Consider the following 19,868-nt stretch of genomic DNA (forward strand, 5'->3'; position numbering starts at 1 on the left):
GTAAGAAAAAAAAACGGGCCTTCCCCACCCCCCGCAGGCCCTCCAGAGGCAGGAAACAGCCTGTTTCCATACTTCTGGTGGGCCCAGAAGGCCCGAAAATCAGCTGGCTGGCGCGCGCATGCACCCCAGAGCTGAGCTGGCATGCCCACTAATATGGCTCCGCGTGCCACCTGTGGCACGCGTGCCATAGGTTCGCCATCACGGACCTAGACTGTTTTTATTTCAAACAATACCGATAAAACTGGAAAAGAAATACTTTGAAAACTTGAACAGAATGATATTGAAATTTATATGGCAGGGAAAAAAGGTGAGAATTAATATGAAAATGTTACAAGATGCAAGACTAAGAGGAGGATTTGGCCTACCAAACTGGGAATTATACTACCAAGCAGCAGCATTATCTTGGATAAAAGAATGGATTGTATTAAGAAATACGAGATTACTAACTTTGGAGGGGCACGATTTACAATTCGGTTGGCATGCTTTTTTATGGTATGGGAAAAATAAGATGCATAGTTATTTTCAAAGGCATTATGTAAGAAATGCATTATTAGTATGGGAGAAGACTAGAGAAAAACATTATCTGAAAATACCAACATGGCTTTCAACAATGGAAGCATTAGTACACCTAATTATTATTAACATGGGAAACATTATAAGATATAAAAATATTTTATCAGCAACAGGGGAATTGAAAACGAAACAAGAACTAGATGAACAAGGGATTGAAATGGAGTGGTATACTCAGCTGCAAATACAATTGAGATATGAAAAAGATGCAAAGCTATATGGTTTTTACTTGGAAATGACAGTATTGGATGAGATACAGGAACTGTTGTGGTCCGCCAGCAGCCTGCGGAGCTGGCAGCGGAGTCGGACAGCGATGAGGCTGAGGAAGAACATGGGCCAGTCCTGGAGGCTGGGGAAGGCCCAGATGAGGGCTCTGCGTCATAGGCAGAGATGGGGCCAGGGCCATCGGGGAGTGAGGTACGGACTCCAGAGCCTCCAGAGACTGATAGGAGTGAGGCAGAGGAACAGGAGGACCCTGTTCCTAATGCACACATGAGAAGAGCTGCCAGAAGGTAAGAGCAGCTCAAGCAAAGAGGACAACTCGGGAGTAGGGCCAAGAGATGATTGGCCCCTCCCATAAGGCTTAAAACAGACCAGCAACGGCATTTGGGCTTTGCCGGAAAACAACGTTGGTAGCTTCGTCTTCTTCTTAGTCTTCGTCTTGTATTTATTTTTGTATCTGTGACTTCTGAACGTTTGCCAAGAAAGGCCTTTGGCAGTTTGCCTAATTGGACAAGGTTTGCGATAGGACTGAGGAATTTGTGTTGGGAGGAATTTGCTTTAATTTAGTTGAACGACACTGGGAATGAAGTAATTCTCAGCTGTTCGAATAAAGTTTGTTTTTTCACTGACTGATTTTCCTACTACTTACTTGGGCCTGGGTCACAACAGTATACGAAAAAAAAGTTGATTTATTACTTCAGAAACCTTCAAAAATATAAAATTTGTAGAAAATCATCAATTTGTTGGGCTTCCTCGGGAAAGACTTTTAGAAAACATCATAACGAATTTGAATAAAAGATTAATGGATTGTGAACATTTAAAAACAGGTTGTAGCCAATTTCAAGACAGGAATAAATTACAATTTCTCAATTTTTTGGAGCCAGATTACTGGAATGTTATTATTAATTATTATTATTAATTAAATTTGTATACCGCCCTACTACCGAAGGACTCAGGGCAGTGAACAGCCATGAAATAAAACATATAGATACAAAATTTAAAACAGAGATAAAACCGATTAAATAAATTTGGCTGAACCATTTTAAAAACCCCAATAATTTAAACCAAATTTAAAATTCCCATTTAAAAGAGGAAAATGTTGAAGTAGTAGTAGTTCCATGGAAAGCAGCTGAAGAACAATTGCTCCTATTTAGTGACATTTTTAATTACCAAATTAATACTAACAATTATCGAGATTTTGTAGAAAACGTTTTTAAAATTTCCCAGAAATACACAATTCCTGACAGTATTCAAAAAGCTAAAAATATTGTCAGAACAATTGCTGTAAATTCAGCAGAAGCGGAAAGGGGTTTTTCAAAGATGAAGATATGTTCAAAGAGAAGTCACCTGTTTCCAATATAACAAACATAATGACTATTAGTCTAATTGGCCTACCTCTAAAGGAATGGGATCCTATTCCTACAGTCAAAAAATGGTTAAGAGTAAATCACATAGCCAAAGATGCTCCAGTAAAACTGAAGAAAAGTGCAAGTGAGGAAGTCAATCAAACAACAATTTGGAAATACCTTACATAACAGTTTTATTGTTTTTTGTCAGGTACTTTTTAATAGATTTTCATTAATATTGTAAAACTCTTTCTAGTAACAAAATCTAGTTTTGTGTACCTCTTTTATTGTTCTTATTTAAGTATTAAATGCATGAAATAATAAACTACCTTTTGGTATATCTTTTTTTATACTTAAAACAGTCATTAGAGCAAAGAAGTGACGTCGAGTTGGCCACGCCCACCCAGTCACATGACCACCCAGTCACATGACCACCCAGTCATTAGGGCAGAGAACCGGTTGTTAAAATTATTTGAATCCCCGCACTGGACTACCTCTACCTGTCACGACCAAACAGTATAAATGGAAGCGTGAATCATAACTAGCCGCCAAACACATTTTTGGTGTGGAAATTCCTCTAGCCATCTAGGTTGACAGAAGGCTTTCCTTAGAGAAAGCACTCTGTATATGCACAAAAGTCGCATACAAGTACTTCCAACCTTGGCATAAGAACAACCCCGTTGAATGGCATGGGGTTTACAGTACTTCCTAGTTACCATTCGGGGAATTGCAAAAGGTGGGGAGTTCCGCGTGCCTTTCGCAATTCCCCGAATGGTAACTGTGCCGTTGCCCGAGCAACCGAAGCGTCCCTTGAGCATTCGTCAATTACGTCACGGGCCGCTATGATAACTACTTAGACGCAATGTCCAACGGAGAAGGAGAGCTTCGTTACAGAATCTCTGAATTTCCCGTGACCCTTCTAGCCGGGTCCATTTACTCTCTATGGGTAAAGCTCGTTGTTTATATCCCTTCGGCCTTTACTTCCTCCGAGTTGATGACGAAAACGGAAGTGAAAACAGGAAAACGATACGACAAAAACAAAACCCGGAAGCGGAAATGCTGCAAGAAAGCCAGGGAGAGAGAGAGAGAGAGAGAGAGAGAGAGAGATGGGGGGACAAAGAAACCCTTTCTCCTGGAAGGAACCCAGGGCCGGGATGGTGAGTGACAGGTGCGCCCAGCCGAACCGAGGCCCCTTTTCCTTTTCCCGCTCGCGCGGAGACCTTTTCCCCTCCATTCGGCTCCCCTGTCCGCCCTTGAGAACGGCTCGTCTTCTGTCCCCGTCCCTCCCTCGAGTGCGATGTCTTGGGTTGCTGGGTTCAGGATCTGGAGGTGGGGTGGTGGTGGTCTCTTTTACTTCACAGCCTAGTTCAAGGTACGACTGTGAGGCTCGTCAATCAAGCGGCTCCTTGCTTCCCACCAACGGCGCTCAGAAGGCCGCACGGGCAAGTTCTGAAGAGTGCAGCAGCATGTCGCCAAGCGGGGCTTTTCCCGTCAGCAGGAGCGTGGCGAGAAAGGAGCCACGTCATGTGAATCGGTTCACTCCGATGCAGGAGGTCTTTAAGGCGTGTAACGCCCTGTCTTTGAAATGCATGTGACAAGCAACTTCCGCGTTTCCAGTCTGCACATAATAATTGCTTGCAGATAAACTGGTTCCGCTCCAATATCTTTAGCTAGAGGTGTTGCTCGCTTTGTCAATTTTTTGCTTTAGTGCCTAAACCACAGAAAGTACAGCATCTCAGAGTTTTTGCTTTTCATGCAAAAAAATCCTATATTTAATGGCATTTCTAGGTCCTCGGTTGCATGCCTAAAAGATACTGCTACAGCAAATTTTCAGTTGTAGGAACATTTTCCATATAGGTGGGACCATCCCACAACATTTATCTTGTTCTTCATTAGATAAATGTTTTCCTACTTATGCTGATCCCAAGTTCAAAGAAATGCACATTTCAAGGAAGGTTCAGTATCTTTGCTGAACTGGATAGTATTCACTCTCAGTTTAAAAATCAAAGGTCTAGAGAATAGGTTTGTAAGGTCCCAGAAGTTTCCCCGAGCCACTGAGATGCCAAAGAGAGTGAGACTTGAGACGAGGCTTGCAAAAAGAAGCAGATTTTATTTTTGCCCAAAACAAAATACTGGGTGAAACTATATCCAGAACATACAGACACAATGCATGTAAGGAATAGCCACACCTTGGGGAAAGTATGGAGTCCTTTTATACCTTCAGACATCAGCTTAGTACCCAATTCTGCCCCCCCCCCCATCCAGGCCTTCCTTTAGCAGTGCAGCAAGGAACGGGGGCTGAGTGCTTAGCAACAGAGGGGCTGGGTGCTTAGCAACAGGTATTTGCCTGATGTAACCCTGCCAAGCCATGACATAACCCGCTCCGGGCACTGTGTTGTACAAAAAAACAAGATAACAGAAGTTAGATCATTGGTAGAAGCAAATGGCAGATGCAATTCTAATTCTTAGCAAAGCAATTCTTACAGAAGCAAAACAGCAAGCCAAACCAACTCTACTGATTCTACTATTATGTCCCCCTAATTCTACATATTCTACTATTATTAGCTGAATACTCCACTACGAAACTATGTAATCGGGCTTGATAAATCGACACTTACAGCTTGAAAATTAATAGTTACAATTGGCCTCGCCTCTCCCCTTCTCTCCCTCTGGCTTGCCCCACAGAAGCCTCCCCTATCCTATCCCCTTCTCTCCCTCAGCCTTGTATTTGGTGTGTGAGCAAGAAGGAGACAGAAAGGAGCCTGGCTATGGCTTAGCTCAACTGTTAAAGCTACTTGCTGCTGTGAAAGTAAAACTGAAACTCCTCTCCTCTGCTTGTGTTTTGCATTTGGAACAGATTTCTTTTCAGGTGGGGAGGGGGAGTAGAACTCCTTAGCATCAGACCCTGTTAATAATAATATAGGAAATACTAATGCTCTGATGGTCATTTCGAAAAATACTTTCTTAGTGAGCACCTAGAAGCGAAGAGGAACATACGGGGCAAATTTCAAGATTGTAGGCTTTACGGTTCTGGAGATTTTGTGATGATGCGTGAGTGGTATTTCACTTTTATATATATAGATTATGTCCATTCAGGTTATAAAATAGGTCTGCTACTACTTGAATATAATACATTATTCTAGTCTCACCTTAGCCATGAAAACTGGCCTGGTAACTTGGGGCCATTGATGCTCTTAGCCCAACCTATTTTACAGGGTTGCTGTTGGGGAAAATAGGTGGAAGGAGTTTTAGGTATGTTTGTTGCTTTGAGTTATTTATAAAAAATAATAATGATGGGATGAAAATAAAGTGACCTAGGCTTTTCCTAAGGGATAACAGAGATAAGTATGTTCTCTTTTGTGAGACCAAAAAATTTGGACTAGTCTCAAATTTAAAGAACAAGGGAAGATTGAATTGCATAATTATACAAATAGCTTTTGATAGTTAGCTGTACTGTGGAAAGACTTAGGTTCTTGCATGAAACCTTTACAGATGTATGCTTTACCAAATGAGTTGATAGTTGATGATACAGTTCCTTTTTTGAGGTTTTGACATTTTGGAAATGCAAATAGGTCACTGGTTTGAAAAGACATGCTTAGACTGAAAACTCCCTCCATGTAAAACATTAAAAGTTTTTCCCTTGATATGCAGGGGCTCTGTGTAAAAATGATTTCAAGCATGGGAAATACTATAGTAAGAACTGTACTGCATACAGGTGAAACTCGAAAAATTAGAATATTGTGCAAAAGTTCATTTATTTCAGTAATGCAACTTAAAAGGTGAAACTAATATATGAGATAGACTCATTACATACAAAGCAAAATAGTTCAAGCCTTGATTTGTCATAATTTTGATGATTATGGCTTACAGCTCATGAAAACCCCAAATTCACAATCTCAGAAAATTAGAATATTACATGAAATCAATAAAACAAGGATTGTACATAGAACAATATCGGACCTCTGAAAAGTATAAGCATGCGTATGTACTCAGTACTTGGTTTGGGCCCCTTTTGCATCAATTACTGCCTCAATGCGGCGTGGCATGGATGCTATCAGCCTGTGGCACTGCTGAGGTGTTATGGAAGACCAGGATGCTTCAATAGCTGCCTTCAGCTCTTCTGCATTGTTCGGTCTCATGTCTCTCATCTTTCTCTTGGCAATGCCCCATAGATTCTCTATGGGGTTCAGGTCAGGCGAGTTTGCTGGCCAATCAAGCACAGTAATCCCATGGTCATTGAACCAGGTTTTGGTACTTTTGGCAGTGTGGGCAGGTGCCAGGTCCTGCTGGAAAATGAAGTCAGCATCCCCATAAAGCTTGTCTGCGGAAGGAAGCATGAAGTGCTCCAAAATCTCCTGGTAGACGGCTGCGTTGACCCTGGACTTAATGAAGCACAGTGGACCAACACCAGCAGATGACATGGCTCCCCAAATCAACACAGACTGTGGAAACTTCACACTGGACTTCAAGCATCTTGCAGTGTGTGCCTCTCCATTCTTCCTCCAGACTCTGGGTCCTTGGTTTCCAAATGAGATGCAAAAGTTGCTCTCATCAGAAAAGAGGACTTTGGACCACTGAGCAACAGACCACTTCTTTTTTTCTTTAGCCCAGGTAAGATGCTTCTGATGTTGTTTGTTGTTCAGGAGCGGCTTGACGAAGAATACGACATTTGAAGCCCATGTCCAGGATCCGTCTGTGTGTGGTGGCTCTTGATGCACTGACTCCAGCCTCTGTCCACTCCTTGTGAAAGTCCCCAACACTTTTGAATGGCCTTTTCCTGACAATCCTCTCCAGACTGCAGTTATCACTGCTGCTTGTGCACCTTTTTCTTCCACACTTTTCCCTTCCACATAACTTTCTATTAATGTGCTTTGATACAGCACTTTGGGAACATCCAACTTCTTTTGCAATTACCTTTTGAGGCTTTCCCTCCTTATGGAGGGTGTCAATGATGGTTTTCTGCACAACTGTCAGGTCAGCAGTCTTTCCCATGATTGTGATTCCTACTGAACCAGACTGAGAGACGATTTAAAGGCTCAGGAACCCTTTGCAGGTGTTATGGCTTAATTAGCTGATTAGAGTGGGACACTTTGAGCCTAGAATATTGAACCTTTTCACAATATTCTAATTTTCTGAGATTGTGAATTTGGGGTTTTCATGAGCTGTAAGCCATAATCATCAAAAGTATGACAAATCAAGGCTTGAACTATCTCGCTTTGCATGTAACGAGTCTATCTCATATATTAGTTTCACCTTTTAAGTTGTATTACTGAAATAAATGAATTTTTGCACGATATTCTAATTTTTCGAGTTTCACCTGTATGTTCATGAGGTAGGCATAATCTTTTGCTTTATCTATTTTAGGGGATGATTGACTGAATCTTAAATTTGTTAGAAATATCATTTCAACAGGTGTACTGTATTTAAATTTGCAAAAGAAGTACAACTTTCAGGAGTATGCATTCTTTATCAAAAATATAGTGTCTTGCAAATTAAGATCGCCATATAATGTACTTGGTCCCAGCATTCTTTGGAAGTCTCAAAATCCAGCAAGGGATTGTTCATCTAATGGAAACTTGCCAATGCACTGCAGTTTATATTTTACCTATCTTTGTTTTTTCCCTGAGACTGTATTAATTATACAGAAGTATGGCGGTTCAGTCTGATGGTAAGATCTATCACACCATTGTGACCTAATCATCCCCATATCCATACAATAAATATAGGGTGATACTTGGCTTACTGATTCAGTCTGAGAATTTATTTTATCCAGAAAATAACGTTTAGCTTTGCTTTCACTAAGGAATAGTGGTTATTTTAGCTAGTCCAATTATATAGACAGCATTGCTTCTGCTTCCCCAAAATGTGCAACCTGTCAACTCACAAAAGCATTTCTAGTCTGCTCTCAAGTTGCCATTACAAGTAAGGGGGGGAGTACACTCTACGCATACCTTCTTCCAACGGTGAATCTCAGATTACCAAAGCCAGCGTGTGAGGTGTGTCTCTACAGCCCACAGGAGTGCCTGGTTGGAGAATGTGATTTATGACACAGACTGAAAGTGGGGGGGGAACAGGGTCAAAGGTGGGCCTTAACTTACGTGAGGGCAGAGCAAACCTCACGGGAGTAGATGCCGGCAGCGGATCCTTTTGAAGTGAGGAGACGCAGACTGGAATGCAGCCCCCCTTCTCCACCCGTCAGAAGGAGAAAGAGCCCGGGACTGCAGCCAGTGCCCCTCCCATGCAAAGGGCAGGCCATCCAGGGCAGACAACCCCCTCCCTCTCTTGAAACTAGAGCCGAGGAAGAGGGCCAGCCGCATCAAGCGCAAACTTACAGGGGCCGACAGGAGGAGGGAGGAGTAGTGCTGAACAAACCGCCCTGCTTCAGGTGAGTTTGATGGGGACTCAGACCAACTAGCTCTATTCCTTGACTCGGCTGAGATCCACCTAGAACGCTAGGGACACCTCTATCCATCCCCCAGAGCCATGGTGAACACCATCACAGAGGGGCTAGAGGGAGAAGCAAAGGAATGGCTAGCAGCCCTCCACAAGAGGAGAGCCCCCCAACTGCAAGATGCAGACTTCCTACAACTGCTAGAGGCCAGGTTTGAGGAGGCGGAGGAGGACCCCTACGTGGAAGACGAGCTCAGAAATCTAATGCAAAGGGGGCGACCCATCAAGGAATACATCCGTGAATTCAGGAGAATCATGGGGAAGCTACCTCCTCTACCAGAGCGGCTGTTGGTGCACTTTTTCAGGACAAGCCTGGACAAGCAAATTACCCAGGTAACTGCGTACCGGGACATCCCGAACCAACTCTCTGAGTGGTTCTGAGTGGCCATAAAATTTGACGGCGGGCTGTGCGCCATCGACATGAGAGAACAACCGGACACCAAAGAGAGAGGTCAACCAGAACAGAGACCACCCAACCGACGGAACAACAGCACCACAGCCGGCCCCAAAACCAGCCCTCCCATGAAGTCTGCTGAAATGCTACAGATGCGGGGGGATAGGCCACATGGCATCAGAATGCGCAACCCCAGCCCTGAAACCAAGGCCAGAGCCACCACCCAGGGTGCGACCGGAACAAGGCCCCAAGCGTGCCACCAAAACATTCCGGATGGCCCTCCAGGCTGCAGAGGTCCCTCCCCACCCAGCCCAAGGGGGGGGGGAGCCCCAGGCAACGACGACCAGTCGCCTGAACCCTACGATAGCAAGGACGAGGGTGTCAGCTTTCGAAGTCGTCTTGAATAAATTGCATTTCAAACAAAGTCTTTGAAATAAAACTCTAATTTATTAAGCACGCACATTCTATCCCCGACTCATTGCAGCCAAGTCTGGCTTCCTCAGGCAAACCCTCCTTTTCCTTTCCCCACTCCTCTATACTCATTGGCCATCTTCCCCGTCACTCTGCCCCTAATCTACTGCTCGCCTCAAAGGAATTTCCCCCCTCCCATCCCATCTCCTAGGTGATATTCTCTCCAGTGAAAATAAGTAGGTGAAGGGTCAAATGTCTCTTTCCAAATGCCTCCGCTTCTTCTTCTAATGTCAGCATTGGAGTAAGTGCAGCGTGAAATGCTGACATAGGGTGAAAACGACCCAATGGTGAGTGAACCAGTTCATCCCTTCGTTTTCCCAATACGCCTAACAGCCCCAAAAACCAGAACCCAGTGTTGTGGTCTGCTGGCAGCCTGCAGAGCTGGCAGCAGAGTCGGACAGTGAGAAGGTTGGGGAGGAACATGGGCCAGTCCTGGAGTCTGGGGAAGGCTTAGACGAGGGCTCTGCGTCGGAGGCAGAGAAAGGACCATCTGGGAGGTACGTGTTGCCTCCGGAGCCTCCAGAGTCAGACCTCAGTGAGGCAGAGGAACAGGGGGAGCCTGGTCCCAGTATGCGCATGCGCAGAGCTGCCAGAAGGCAAGAACAGTTAAAACAAAAGGGACAACTAGGGAGTGGGGCTTGGAGATGATTGGCCCCTCTCATAAGACTTAAAAGAGGAGCAAAGGCACGTGGGCCTTTGCAGGAAACAACGTCGTTAATTCTGTTCAGTTTAAAGTCTGAAGCTCTGTTTTGATTCTGGACTCCCTGTAGCTTTGCCAATTAGGTCTTTGGCAGTGTGTCAAGGGGGATAAAGGTGAGTGATTATCAGCCTTATCCCGAAGAACTCACAACTATTTGGGACTCATCTGTGAATGAACAGAATTCACAGCTGTTGCAATAAAAGAGGTTTTTGGGAGTACTTGTGTGTTTTAATGACTCAGGAAGCCTAGGTCAGAACACCCAGGGGACTTTTCAGGCCCTAATAGACTCAGGCTGCACTAGATGGCTTGATCAACCAAACCACAGTCCTGGAACTGGGGATCAGAGCGAAAAGGCTGACCCACCCGATCCGATTCAAACAGGTTGATGGGTCCCTACTGGGGGGAGCCTATGCCACCCACCTAACCGAACCAGTGAGGCTAGAGCTAGCGAATCACTGGGAAGTAATTCGATTCGTAATAGCCCCCAAAATGGCAGACACAGTCATACTGGGACTCTCCTGGCTAGACAAGTGGGGACTGACCATCCCCACAAGGGGCTGCAAGGGGGCAGCCGCAGACTGAGGATAGCAAGGGGACCCCAACCCCCCCACACCAGCAAGCAGAAATACCGCCCACTTAGGGATCCCTCCAAAAGAGCCCACCAGAACAACTGGCAGCCACGTCCAACAAAACCCCAGAGGCCGAACAGATCCTGTGGGAATATCAGGACCTCGCAGAAGTATTCAGCGAGACCGAGTGCTACATCCTGCCTCCCCACCATGAGGCAGACTGCGCCAACAAAATCATCCCTGGGGCAAAACTACCCAAGCCCAAACTGTATGCCATGACGCCCTTGGAAATGCAAGAAATGTGCAAATACATAGACAAAAACCTAGGAAGGGGGTTTATTGAGCTAGCCAAGCCACGGGTCACAGCGCCAGTCCTCTTCAAAGAAAAAAAGATGGAACTATGAGATTGTGCATGGACTTTGGAGGAATAAATGCTGTGTGCATACACAACCTATAACCCCTCCCCCTCATGATGACATGCCATCTCACCTAGCCAAGGGAAAAGTTTTCACCAAAAGTTTTCACCTCAGAGAAGCATACTACCGAGTCCGCATCAGGGAGGGAGATGAATGGAAAACAACGTTCAACTGCCCCCTAGGGAGCTTCCAATTCAAAGTAATGCCTTTCAGACTGCAGGGAGCCCCGACGGTGTTCATGCAGTTAATAAATGAGGGGCTGCATGAGCACCTCTACAAGAGGGTCCTCATCTACCTGAATGACATCCTCATCTACACTGAGACCAAGAACGACCACATACCCTTAGTTTGTCGGGTACTAGAAAAACGTCTGGCAGCCAACCTGTACGTCAGCTGTCAAAATGTGAAGTTCACCATGCACGGCTAGACTACCTGGGCTACCGAGTGTCAAATAAGGGTATAGAGATGGACCCAGCCAAAGTACAATCCGTCCTAGGCTGGCAACCCTCTCGCACCCGCAGACAGCTACAAACCTTCCTAGGGTTCGCAAACTTCTACAGACAATTCATCCCCTCCTTCGCAAAGATTGCCAAACCCATGACAGGTGTCCTAAAGACAGGGGGCCCAGGGACGAAACCCCGCCCGGGACAACCCCTACAGTGGGACCTAACCTGCCAAGAGGCATTTGAAACACTAAAAGAACTGTTTGCAAAGGAACTGGTGCTGAAGCATCCTGACCCCGAACAACCCTTCGTTATCCAAGCAGATGCCAGCAACATGGCAGTGGGAGCAGTGCTGCTCCAAAGAAACAGTCAAGGAAACTTACAACCCTGCGCCTACACCTCCCGCAAGCTCACAGACACAGGCAATGGGCCGTGTGGGAAAAAGAGGCTTTTGCAGTGAGATGGGCACTTTTAACCTGGCAACACCTGCTGGAAGGGGTAAGAAACCGTTCGAAGTCTGCACTGACCGCAAAAATCTGGAGGCTCTCAGGACCCCATGAAAACTTTCACACAAATAAGTCTGTTGGGCTCAATACTTCAACCGTTTCGACTTCATACTAAAGCACATCCCAGGGGGGAGGAACTTCCTAGCCGACACCCTCTCCCGCATGCCTCAGTATAAATGCAAGCGGGAGCAAATAGTGGATGCCATCGTTCCCCCTACTCAAGTGGCTGCACAAGTGACCACCAGTCAACAACGCCGCGACCAACAAGACCAATCAACGAGTGACCTAACCACAAAACTCAAAATCGAACTGCTAGCAGACCCCTGGTTCTGAGACAACCAACACATCTTGACGAAAAGAGTTGACCTCGCATGGAAGGGGACGAAACTTTACATCTCAGAATCCCTATACACCTTAATCCTCCAGAGGAGCCACGGCGTTAAACCGGCAGGCCACTTCAGGTTCCTAAAGACTTTACACTTGGCACGGAGGCAGTTCTGGTGGCCCAGAATAAAGAAAGACGTGGACAGTTATGTGAAAAGTTGCACCATCTGCGCCACAATGAAGAAATGACCAGGAAAACCCCTCAGACTGCTGCAACCGGTAGCAGAACCAACGAGACCATGGGAGGAGATCGCAATGGACTTTATAGTGGAGTTGCGGAAAAGTGGGGGAAACACGGTGATCTGGACTGTAATAGACCTATTCTCCAAACAGGCGCACTCCATACCCTGCAGAGCACTACCCTCAGCCCACCAGTTGGCCAAACTGTTCCTGAAGCACATCTACCGCCTGCATGGAGTACCACGGAGAATTATTTTGTACAGAGGGGTCCAGTTCACGGCTAAGTTCTGGAGGGAGTTCCTGAGATCCAGTGGGTCATCCCAGGGCCTTAGCTCGGCTTTTCATCCGAGCACCAATGGGGGGGGGGGCAGAGAGACTGAACACCATGGTAGAGCAGTACCTGAGATGCTACATGAACTATCAGCAGTCCAATTGGGCGGACCTCCTGCCTTTCGCTGAGGTCGCTTACAATAATGCTGTTCACAGTAGCACGGGACAGACCCCGTTCAAAGTAGTGAGCGGCATGGACTTTGTCCCAATGCCTGAGTATCTAAGGGATCCCCCCTCCACAGTCAGCTTGACCGATTGGATGTCATTGCTGAAAGCAAACTGGGAGAATGTCAAAAAAGCACTAGCTAAAGCGGCACAAACCTATAATAAACAGGCAGACAAACACCGAGCTCCACAACAGCCATTCCAGTTGGGGGAGAAGGTTTACCTCTCCACAAAATATTTGAGGTTAAAGTTCCCTAGCAAGAAGCTGGGGCCAAAGTTTATGGGACCAATCCCCATAGTCAAGATAATCAACCCAGTCACAGTGCAATTGAAATTGCCCCAACTGATAGGGAAGATACACCTGGTATTCCATAGTAGCCTTTTAAAACCCGTGGTCGGATCGACCCTGAGGCCACTACCCTGCAAGCCCCCAGACCCTGTGGTCATAGGGGGTCAAACCCATTATGCGGTCAGCGAATCCTCGATTCGAGGTGGCACAGGAGACAAATCCAATACTTAATTAAGTGGAAGGTTACCCCTTATCAGAGGCCTTTTGGGTAAAGAGTAGGAACATCCAGGCTGATCGCCTTATAGCAAAATTCTATGCAGAAAATCCAAACAAGCCTGGGGGGGGGGGACACATCCCTAAATCCTATACCTGTACTCAAATTGTTTTTGCCTTGCACAGGTCGCCTTCAAGGAAGTGAGGGGAGCCGAATGTCAACTCGCAAAAGCATTTCCAGTCTGCTCTCGAGTTGCCATTAGAAGTAAGGGGGAGTACATTCCATGCATACCTTCTTCCAACGGTGAATCTCAGATTACCAAAGCCAGTGTGTGAGGCGTGTCTCTACAGCCCGCGGGAGTGCCTGGTTGGAGAATGTGATTTATGACACAGACTGAAAGGAGGGGGGGAACAGGGTCAAAGGTGGGCCGTAACTTACGTGAGGGCAGAGTAAACCTCACGGGAGTAGATGCTGGCATGCTGCTGCTAATAAATCATTGGATTCCTTTTGAAACTTGGCTCGAGAATCATGATTTAATTAGGGCATCTGTCAGAACCTTCACACAAGCTCTAGTCTATATCATTCTTTTATACAATTGTTTTTTCCTTGTTTCCACCGTTTTTCCAATTATGTTTCTGATGGAAAATTGGCTCTCTGCATCATGTCATTTTTAAAATATTCTGATGCTTCTGTTATTTTGGTTTTTAAGAGTGGTATCTTAAGCCTTTAAGCATGTGTGAAATACTCAGAAGTGTAAAGGTGTTAGCAGTTACAGTTCTCAATCAAACAAAGACAACTCCACCCCCCCACCCCCACCCCCCGGTTGATTAATAAGAAACATGCACGGAAAGGAAATGGTTCATAAGAAAATCCCTGAAAGGAAATTATTTATGCAGATTGTTTCTTCCCTATAGCTTATAATACATTTTATGTTTGTCCCTCTTCAGGTCACAAAACCACTGATACTAATAGCAACCCAATCCTGGCACTGGATGTATAGTTACCTAGCCCCACCTGGGCAGTCATGAATGGAAGCACAGTGCCATTGTCACCAGTTGGGGGAGGGATGGGAGAACCTGCCTCTCTCCCCTCCTTGGGTTGGCAGGAATTCTGCGAAGTCCATGCTCGCGCTGCTGCAGTTGATTTTGCCCGTCGTTTCCAGACCTTCCTTGGTGAGAACCCCCAGTTTGCCACCCCAGGAGCCGAATCTGCTTTCTCACACCGCTTTGCAGAGCACTTCCTAGAACATTTTGAGGCTGAGGTGAGCCAGGCTTACACCAGTGACTCGCCACCCTGCTGTGACATTGCCCCTTTCACTGGTTGTTCTTCTGCACGGGACCTCTCTGAGACCTGCAGTGACTCCTCGGTGGCTTCCCCTGTTGAGCTTCCATTGGGCCCACTCTTTGGCCTCTCTAGCAGCCAGTCCCATAGCTCTGAAGATGTTTCTGCTGTGGCAGCCATTACCGCTACAAAGCCAAAGCTGAAGAAGCGCTTTTCTTTGCGCGGTGTTAGCCACAGTGTCCGAGGTAGCGTACGTGGCATTCTGCAGTGGAAGACCTCGGCTGAATCATCCTCTGGTGGTGGAGATGGGACATCCACAGGAGCCAACAATAATCCCAATTCTTCGGTGGGTGGTGACTCAGAGCGTTGGACTCACCGATTCGAACGTCTTCGGCTCAACAAAGCCTTCCCAGCCACTCTCCGAGTCGAACTGGCTGGTGTGCGCCATGAAGGCCTACTGAACTACATTGTGGCTGATGATGAGTCAGGCGGGGGCAGTAGGACACACTGGCAGAAATGCCGTCTTCTCCTGCGCAAAGCAGGGAAGGGAGAAGGGAAGGGTTACCTGTTGGAGTTCTACATCCCACCAAAGGTGAGCGATGAGTCATTGTGTTCAGGCAAGAGAAAAGTCATGGGGAAAAGTCAAAAGCTTGGGGTTCCTAATTTAGGCCTTGAGAATATTGTTATAACAGTCTTTTTTTTTCCTACCCCAACCATCAGGCAACAAAGCCACAGGTCAGCATTGCTTGTTCCTGTGTAATGGATGTGCGGACAACAACTCCACTGGAGATGCAAGACAAAGAGAACACCTTTGTGCTGAAGGTCAGAAAAAGATTGATGGGGTACAGTTAAGATTTGATAATAATTGAAACATTAGTAGTTATGTATCTAGCCAAGGGATGCATAGAACTGAATTTCCTCTTCTGTTCGTTGAATCAGAATCCATCACTAACCTTTGGCTGGAGTTTGTTTTTAGCAGTTGTCTGCTTCTTGCCTGTTGCATTTTTATAAGAGAAAATTAATGGTCCTTTCTATCCTCCCTCTCTAGCAATGTATCCTACATTTGGCAGTGGTGATATTTCTGAGCAGATTTACTTCTTCCAAACTTTTTTTTATGTCTTTGGGAGGAGAGGAATCCATCTCTCCTTTTGTATATAAAATGACTTCTTAAATGATGTGAGTAGATCAGTATGTGTGTTGGAGAAAGGAATTTGGGTTCTCGGTGATTCTTAAAACCATTGAGAATTCAAGCAATGGAATGCAGATAACCACAAACATATCTAGCAAAGAATTCAAAGCTGAATGAGGGGAGGGGTAATCAACTGCTAAAAGATATTTTTGGTTGCTGATTTTGATCAGTGTTGGTGCCCTTCTGTCAAAAGCCAGAGATGAAGTTCTTGATATTTTTTTTGTGTGTGTAACCACCTTAAGATAGGAAAAGATGGATTAAGTCCTTGGATTTGAATTGTGCTTATGTGCATGCAAGATTCTTAAAATTTTATTTATTTATTTTTATTTATTTATTAAATTTTTATGCCACCTGTCTCCTCTGCAAAGTGACTCTGGGTGGTTTGCAAGGTATAAAACAAGTAAAAATAATTAAAATATTAAAACATTAAAACTACACAGATTGAAATATTATTAAAAGCTGTACTAAAGTCAAAACTGAGAGAGCTAAGAAACATATGGGATGGGGATCAGGTCTTCATTCAATTCAATTCAATTCAATTGAATGTTTTTCAATTTTGGATATCATGTTTGCAATAAACTTCATAATATCAGCTGAGGTTGGGGTCTACTCTCACTGATACGAGTTCATCATTTCAGAGGGAAACGGGGCTTTAGAATAGAACCCATCCTATAGTGTTGTATATTTATTATTTTCCCCTTTTCTCCAAGCTGTCAAGTTCCTTGGAGTACATCCTTGAGACTGTTGACTCACTGCAGATGCGATCATGGTTGACTGACATTCAGGAATGCATGGGCCTGGGGTAAGTTGCCCTAAGCATCAAGAAAGGCCACAGCTCAGTGGTAGAATACATAGTATACAGGTTTAAAGTCCCAGATTCAGTCAACAAGTAAAGAGAGAAGAGTTATATAGCCTAACAAAAACTTGATGGGGAACTGAGACTTTCCCTCTGTAGAGTTGCTGGTTCTATAAAATAGACCAGGTGTGGAAAATGTGTAACTGTTCAGATGTTTAGACAACAGCTCTATCATCTCTCATTATTGGCACTGCTGGCTTGGTCTTTTCTGCACAGACCGGGGATATAATAACAAACAATACGTTTTATAAAAGTTTTATAAAAAGCAGGTTTTCATGAGAGCTTGTAGAAGGAAAATTAGGATAAGAGAGAAAGAGAACAGGTATGCAGGTATTAACAGTAATGTTCTTACTATACGTTAATTGAACAGTGGTGTAATCCTGAGGTTTGGATGGCTGTGGAACAGGTACATGATGCTTACTCCTTTAAACAGGCAATTGGAGAAGAGCTCCAGGTTATCTTGGCTTTTTGCTTCCAACAGTAGAAGCTAATGCCTCTGGAAAACTCACAAATGGGGTTTAATAGTGTAGGAAAAATGTTGTGTGGCAAGTGTTGTTTGGTGGCAAAAATCAAAAGTTGTCTGGTGGCCCCTTTTCTAACACCTATTACAGGTAGTCCTCTACTTACAACAGTTCATTTAGTGACTGTTCAAAGTTACAACGGCACTTTAAAAAGTGACTTATGACCATTTTTCACACTTACGACCATTGCGGCATCCCCATGGTCACATGATCAATATGACCATATTGCTAATGATGCTTGTCTCCACAGAGAAAGCACTGATAGCCTGGAGCAGCCATGCATGAACCACTCAGATAGCATGCCCAGGCGGGAACTTCCCATGGTGCCGAGTGAGAGCAATGAACAGCTCAGCCAAGGTGTGTATTTGGCACAATGTATATCCCACTGTTATGCCTTCTTGATCTCTTGGTAAGGACAAAGAGGCTTTCCAGTGATGACTTTGTGTGCAGGCAGTCTGTTTGCATTAGAACATACTGTACAATGCTTCTCCCAAGGATGACATTCTCTGAAAAGCTCTACCATGCTACATCTTAACCAGCAGGCATAAGAGTACTACTATATATACTAAAGAGCCGTTGTGGCACAGTGGTTAGAATGCAGAACTGCAGGCTACTTCAGCTGACTGCCGGCTGCCAGCAGTTCAGCAGTTCGATTCTCACCGGCTCAAGGTTGACTCAGCCTTCCATCCTTCCAAGGTGGGTAAAATGAGGACCCAGATTGTTGGGGGCAATATGCTGACTCTGTAAACTGCTTAGAGAGGGCTGTAAAGCACTGTGAAGCAGTATATAAGTTTAAGTGCTATTGCTATATATACTTGCAAATAAGCCAAGAATTGTAGGTGCCAAAAACACCCCCCCAAATGAGTTCCACTTATAAGGTAATATGACTTATTCGGGTATTATACTTGTGTATAAGTCCATCTACAGATAAACTGATCTTCAATTTTTTAACCAATATAAGTGAAAAATGGATAATCTGTAAATTCCCCTCGGGTAAGGCCAATTGTGAAAATTAAAAACATACAAACATTTTGAGGGTTGCCTTATCCACTAGTGGCACATTTTTCATGGTATTTTGGAAAAAAATTTCGTGGATTGGCTTATCCACTGATCGGCTTTTCTGTGAGTGTGGTAGTTTTAGGTTGTAAACAGAGTTCTGACTACTACTGCTATGTAAAATATCATTTATGATAATACTATATTTAGTAGAATTATATGTCTTTTTAGTGATTGCTTTCTTCATGAATGTTATAGGAACCGATGTTTGAATGTCTGTGGAGATTTTCAGTCATCCAGGTCATGGTTGTCCCAAAGGTGCTTTTTCAGGAGGCAACCGGACTTTCTGGTTTTTCTTTGAAGACGTTTCGCTTCTCATCCAAGAAGCTTCTTCAGCTCTGACTGTATGGTGGGAAATGGGAGGATTTATACTCCTTGCAGACCGCTAGTCATTTGCATTCTTTTAGAGCACGGGTGTCAAACTCGATCACGTCATGTGATCTCACATGATGTATCACAACGTTTTTTGCCTTTGCGGAGCCGGGGTGGGCATGGCCTGCATGTGATGCATCCGGCCTGTGGGCCGCCAGTTTAACACCCCTGTTTTTAGAGAGTCGTTGAGGCCACTTGGAGGTTTATCTGTGTCCTCAGGGTCAGCTGAGTAGTGCAAATGTGTGTGGAGCCTTCTTGGCTGCAGACTACAGGAACCATTTGCGTTTCAGTTTGAGAGGCAGACAACACAGACTCATCCCCAACAGCCTGCACCTGTGTTCAGTGAAGGGACACAGGGCAGAAAACATTCTGCAGAAAGCACAGCTCCAACTTCTCAATAACTTATGACAATTGCAGCATCCCCATGGTCACATGGTTTATATTCCGATGCTTGACAACTGGTTCATATTTATGATGCTTGCAGTGTCCTGTGGTCATGTGATCAGCTTTTCTGACCTTCTGAAAAGCAAAGTCAATGGGGAAGCCAGATTCACTTAACAACAGTATTGCTAATTTAACAACTGCAGTAATCACTTAACAAATGTGGCAAGAAAAGACATAAAATGTGGATAGGCCCCTCCTCAAGAAACCTGCCTTGGATCCGACCATTTTAGGCAACTTTCATCCGGTTTCCAACCTCCGCTTTGTAGCGAAGGTTGTTGAGAGCGTGGTGGCACGTCAGTTCACAGTGGCCCTGGATGAAGCAGATTATCTAGATCCGTATCAATCGGGTTTCAGGCCCGGATACAGCACGGAGACGGCATTGGTCGCGCTGGTGGATGATCTCTGGAGGGCTCGGGACAGAGGTTAGATCTTTCAGCGGCCTTCGATACCATCGACCATGGTATCCTGCTGCAACGCCTCGAGGGGTTGGGAGTGGGAGG

The 19,868-nt window shown here is 45.0% G+C and overlaps 1 protein-coding gene across 1 annotated transcript in view; it reads left to right on the plus strand.

Moving 5' to 3' along the window:
* Positions 1 to 3,219: 3,219 nt before the first annotated feature.
* SH2B1 (SH2B adaptor protein 1) overlaps positions 3,220 to 19,868 on the plus strand; it is a 30,383-nt gene continuing 13,734 nt past the window's right edge. The window contains exons 1-5 of the mRNA XM_070944485.1: positions 3,220 to 3,295; positions 14,597 to 15,522; positions 15,651 to 15,752; positions 16,830 to 16,921; positions 17,747 to 17,853. Of these exons, the coding sequence (XP_070800586.1) occupies positions 14,674 to 15,522; positions 15,651 to 15,752; positions 16,830 to 16,921; positions 17,747 to 17,853 (1,150 nt within the window). The 5' untranslated portion in view covers positions 3,220 to 3,295; positions 14,597 to 14,673. The remainder of the gene's footprint in view (positions 3,296 to 14,596; positions 15,523 to 15,650; positions 15,753 to 16,829; positions 16,922 to 17,746; positions 17,854 to 19,868) is intronic.

This window comes from Pituophis catenifer, unplaced genomic scaffold (assembly GCF_029215685.1).
Source record: "Pituophis catenifer annectens isolate HBS135680 unplaced genomic scaffold, rPitCat1.0.hap2 SCAF_5, whole genome shotgun sequence".
Lineage (NCBI taxonomy): Eukaryota > Metazoa > Chordata > Lepidosauria > Squamata > Colubridae > Pituophis > Pituophis catenifer.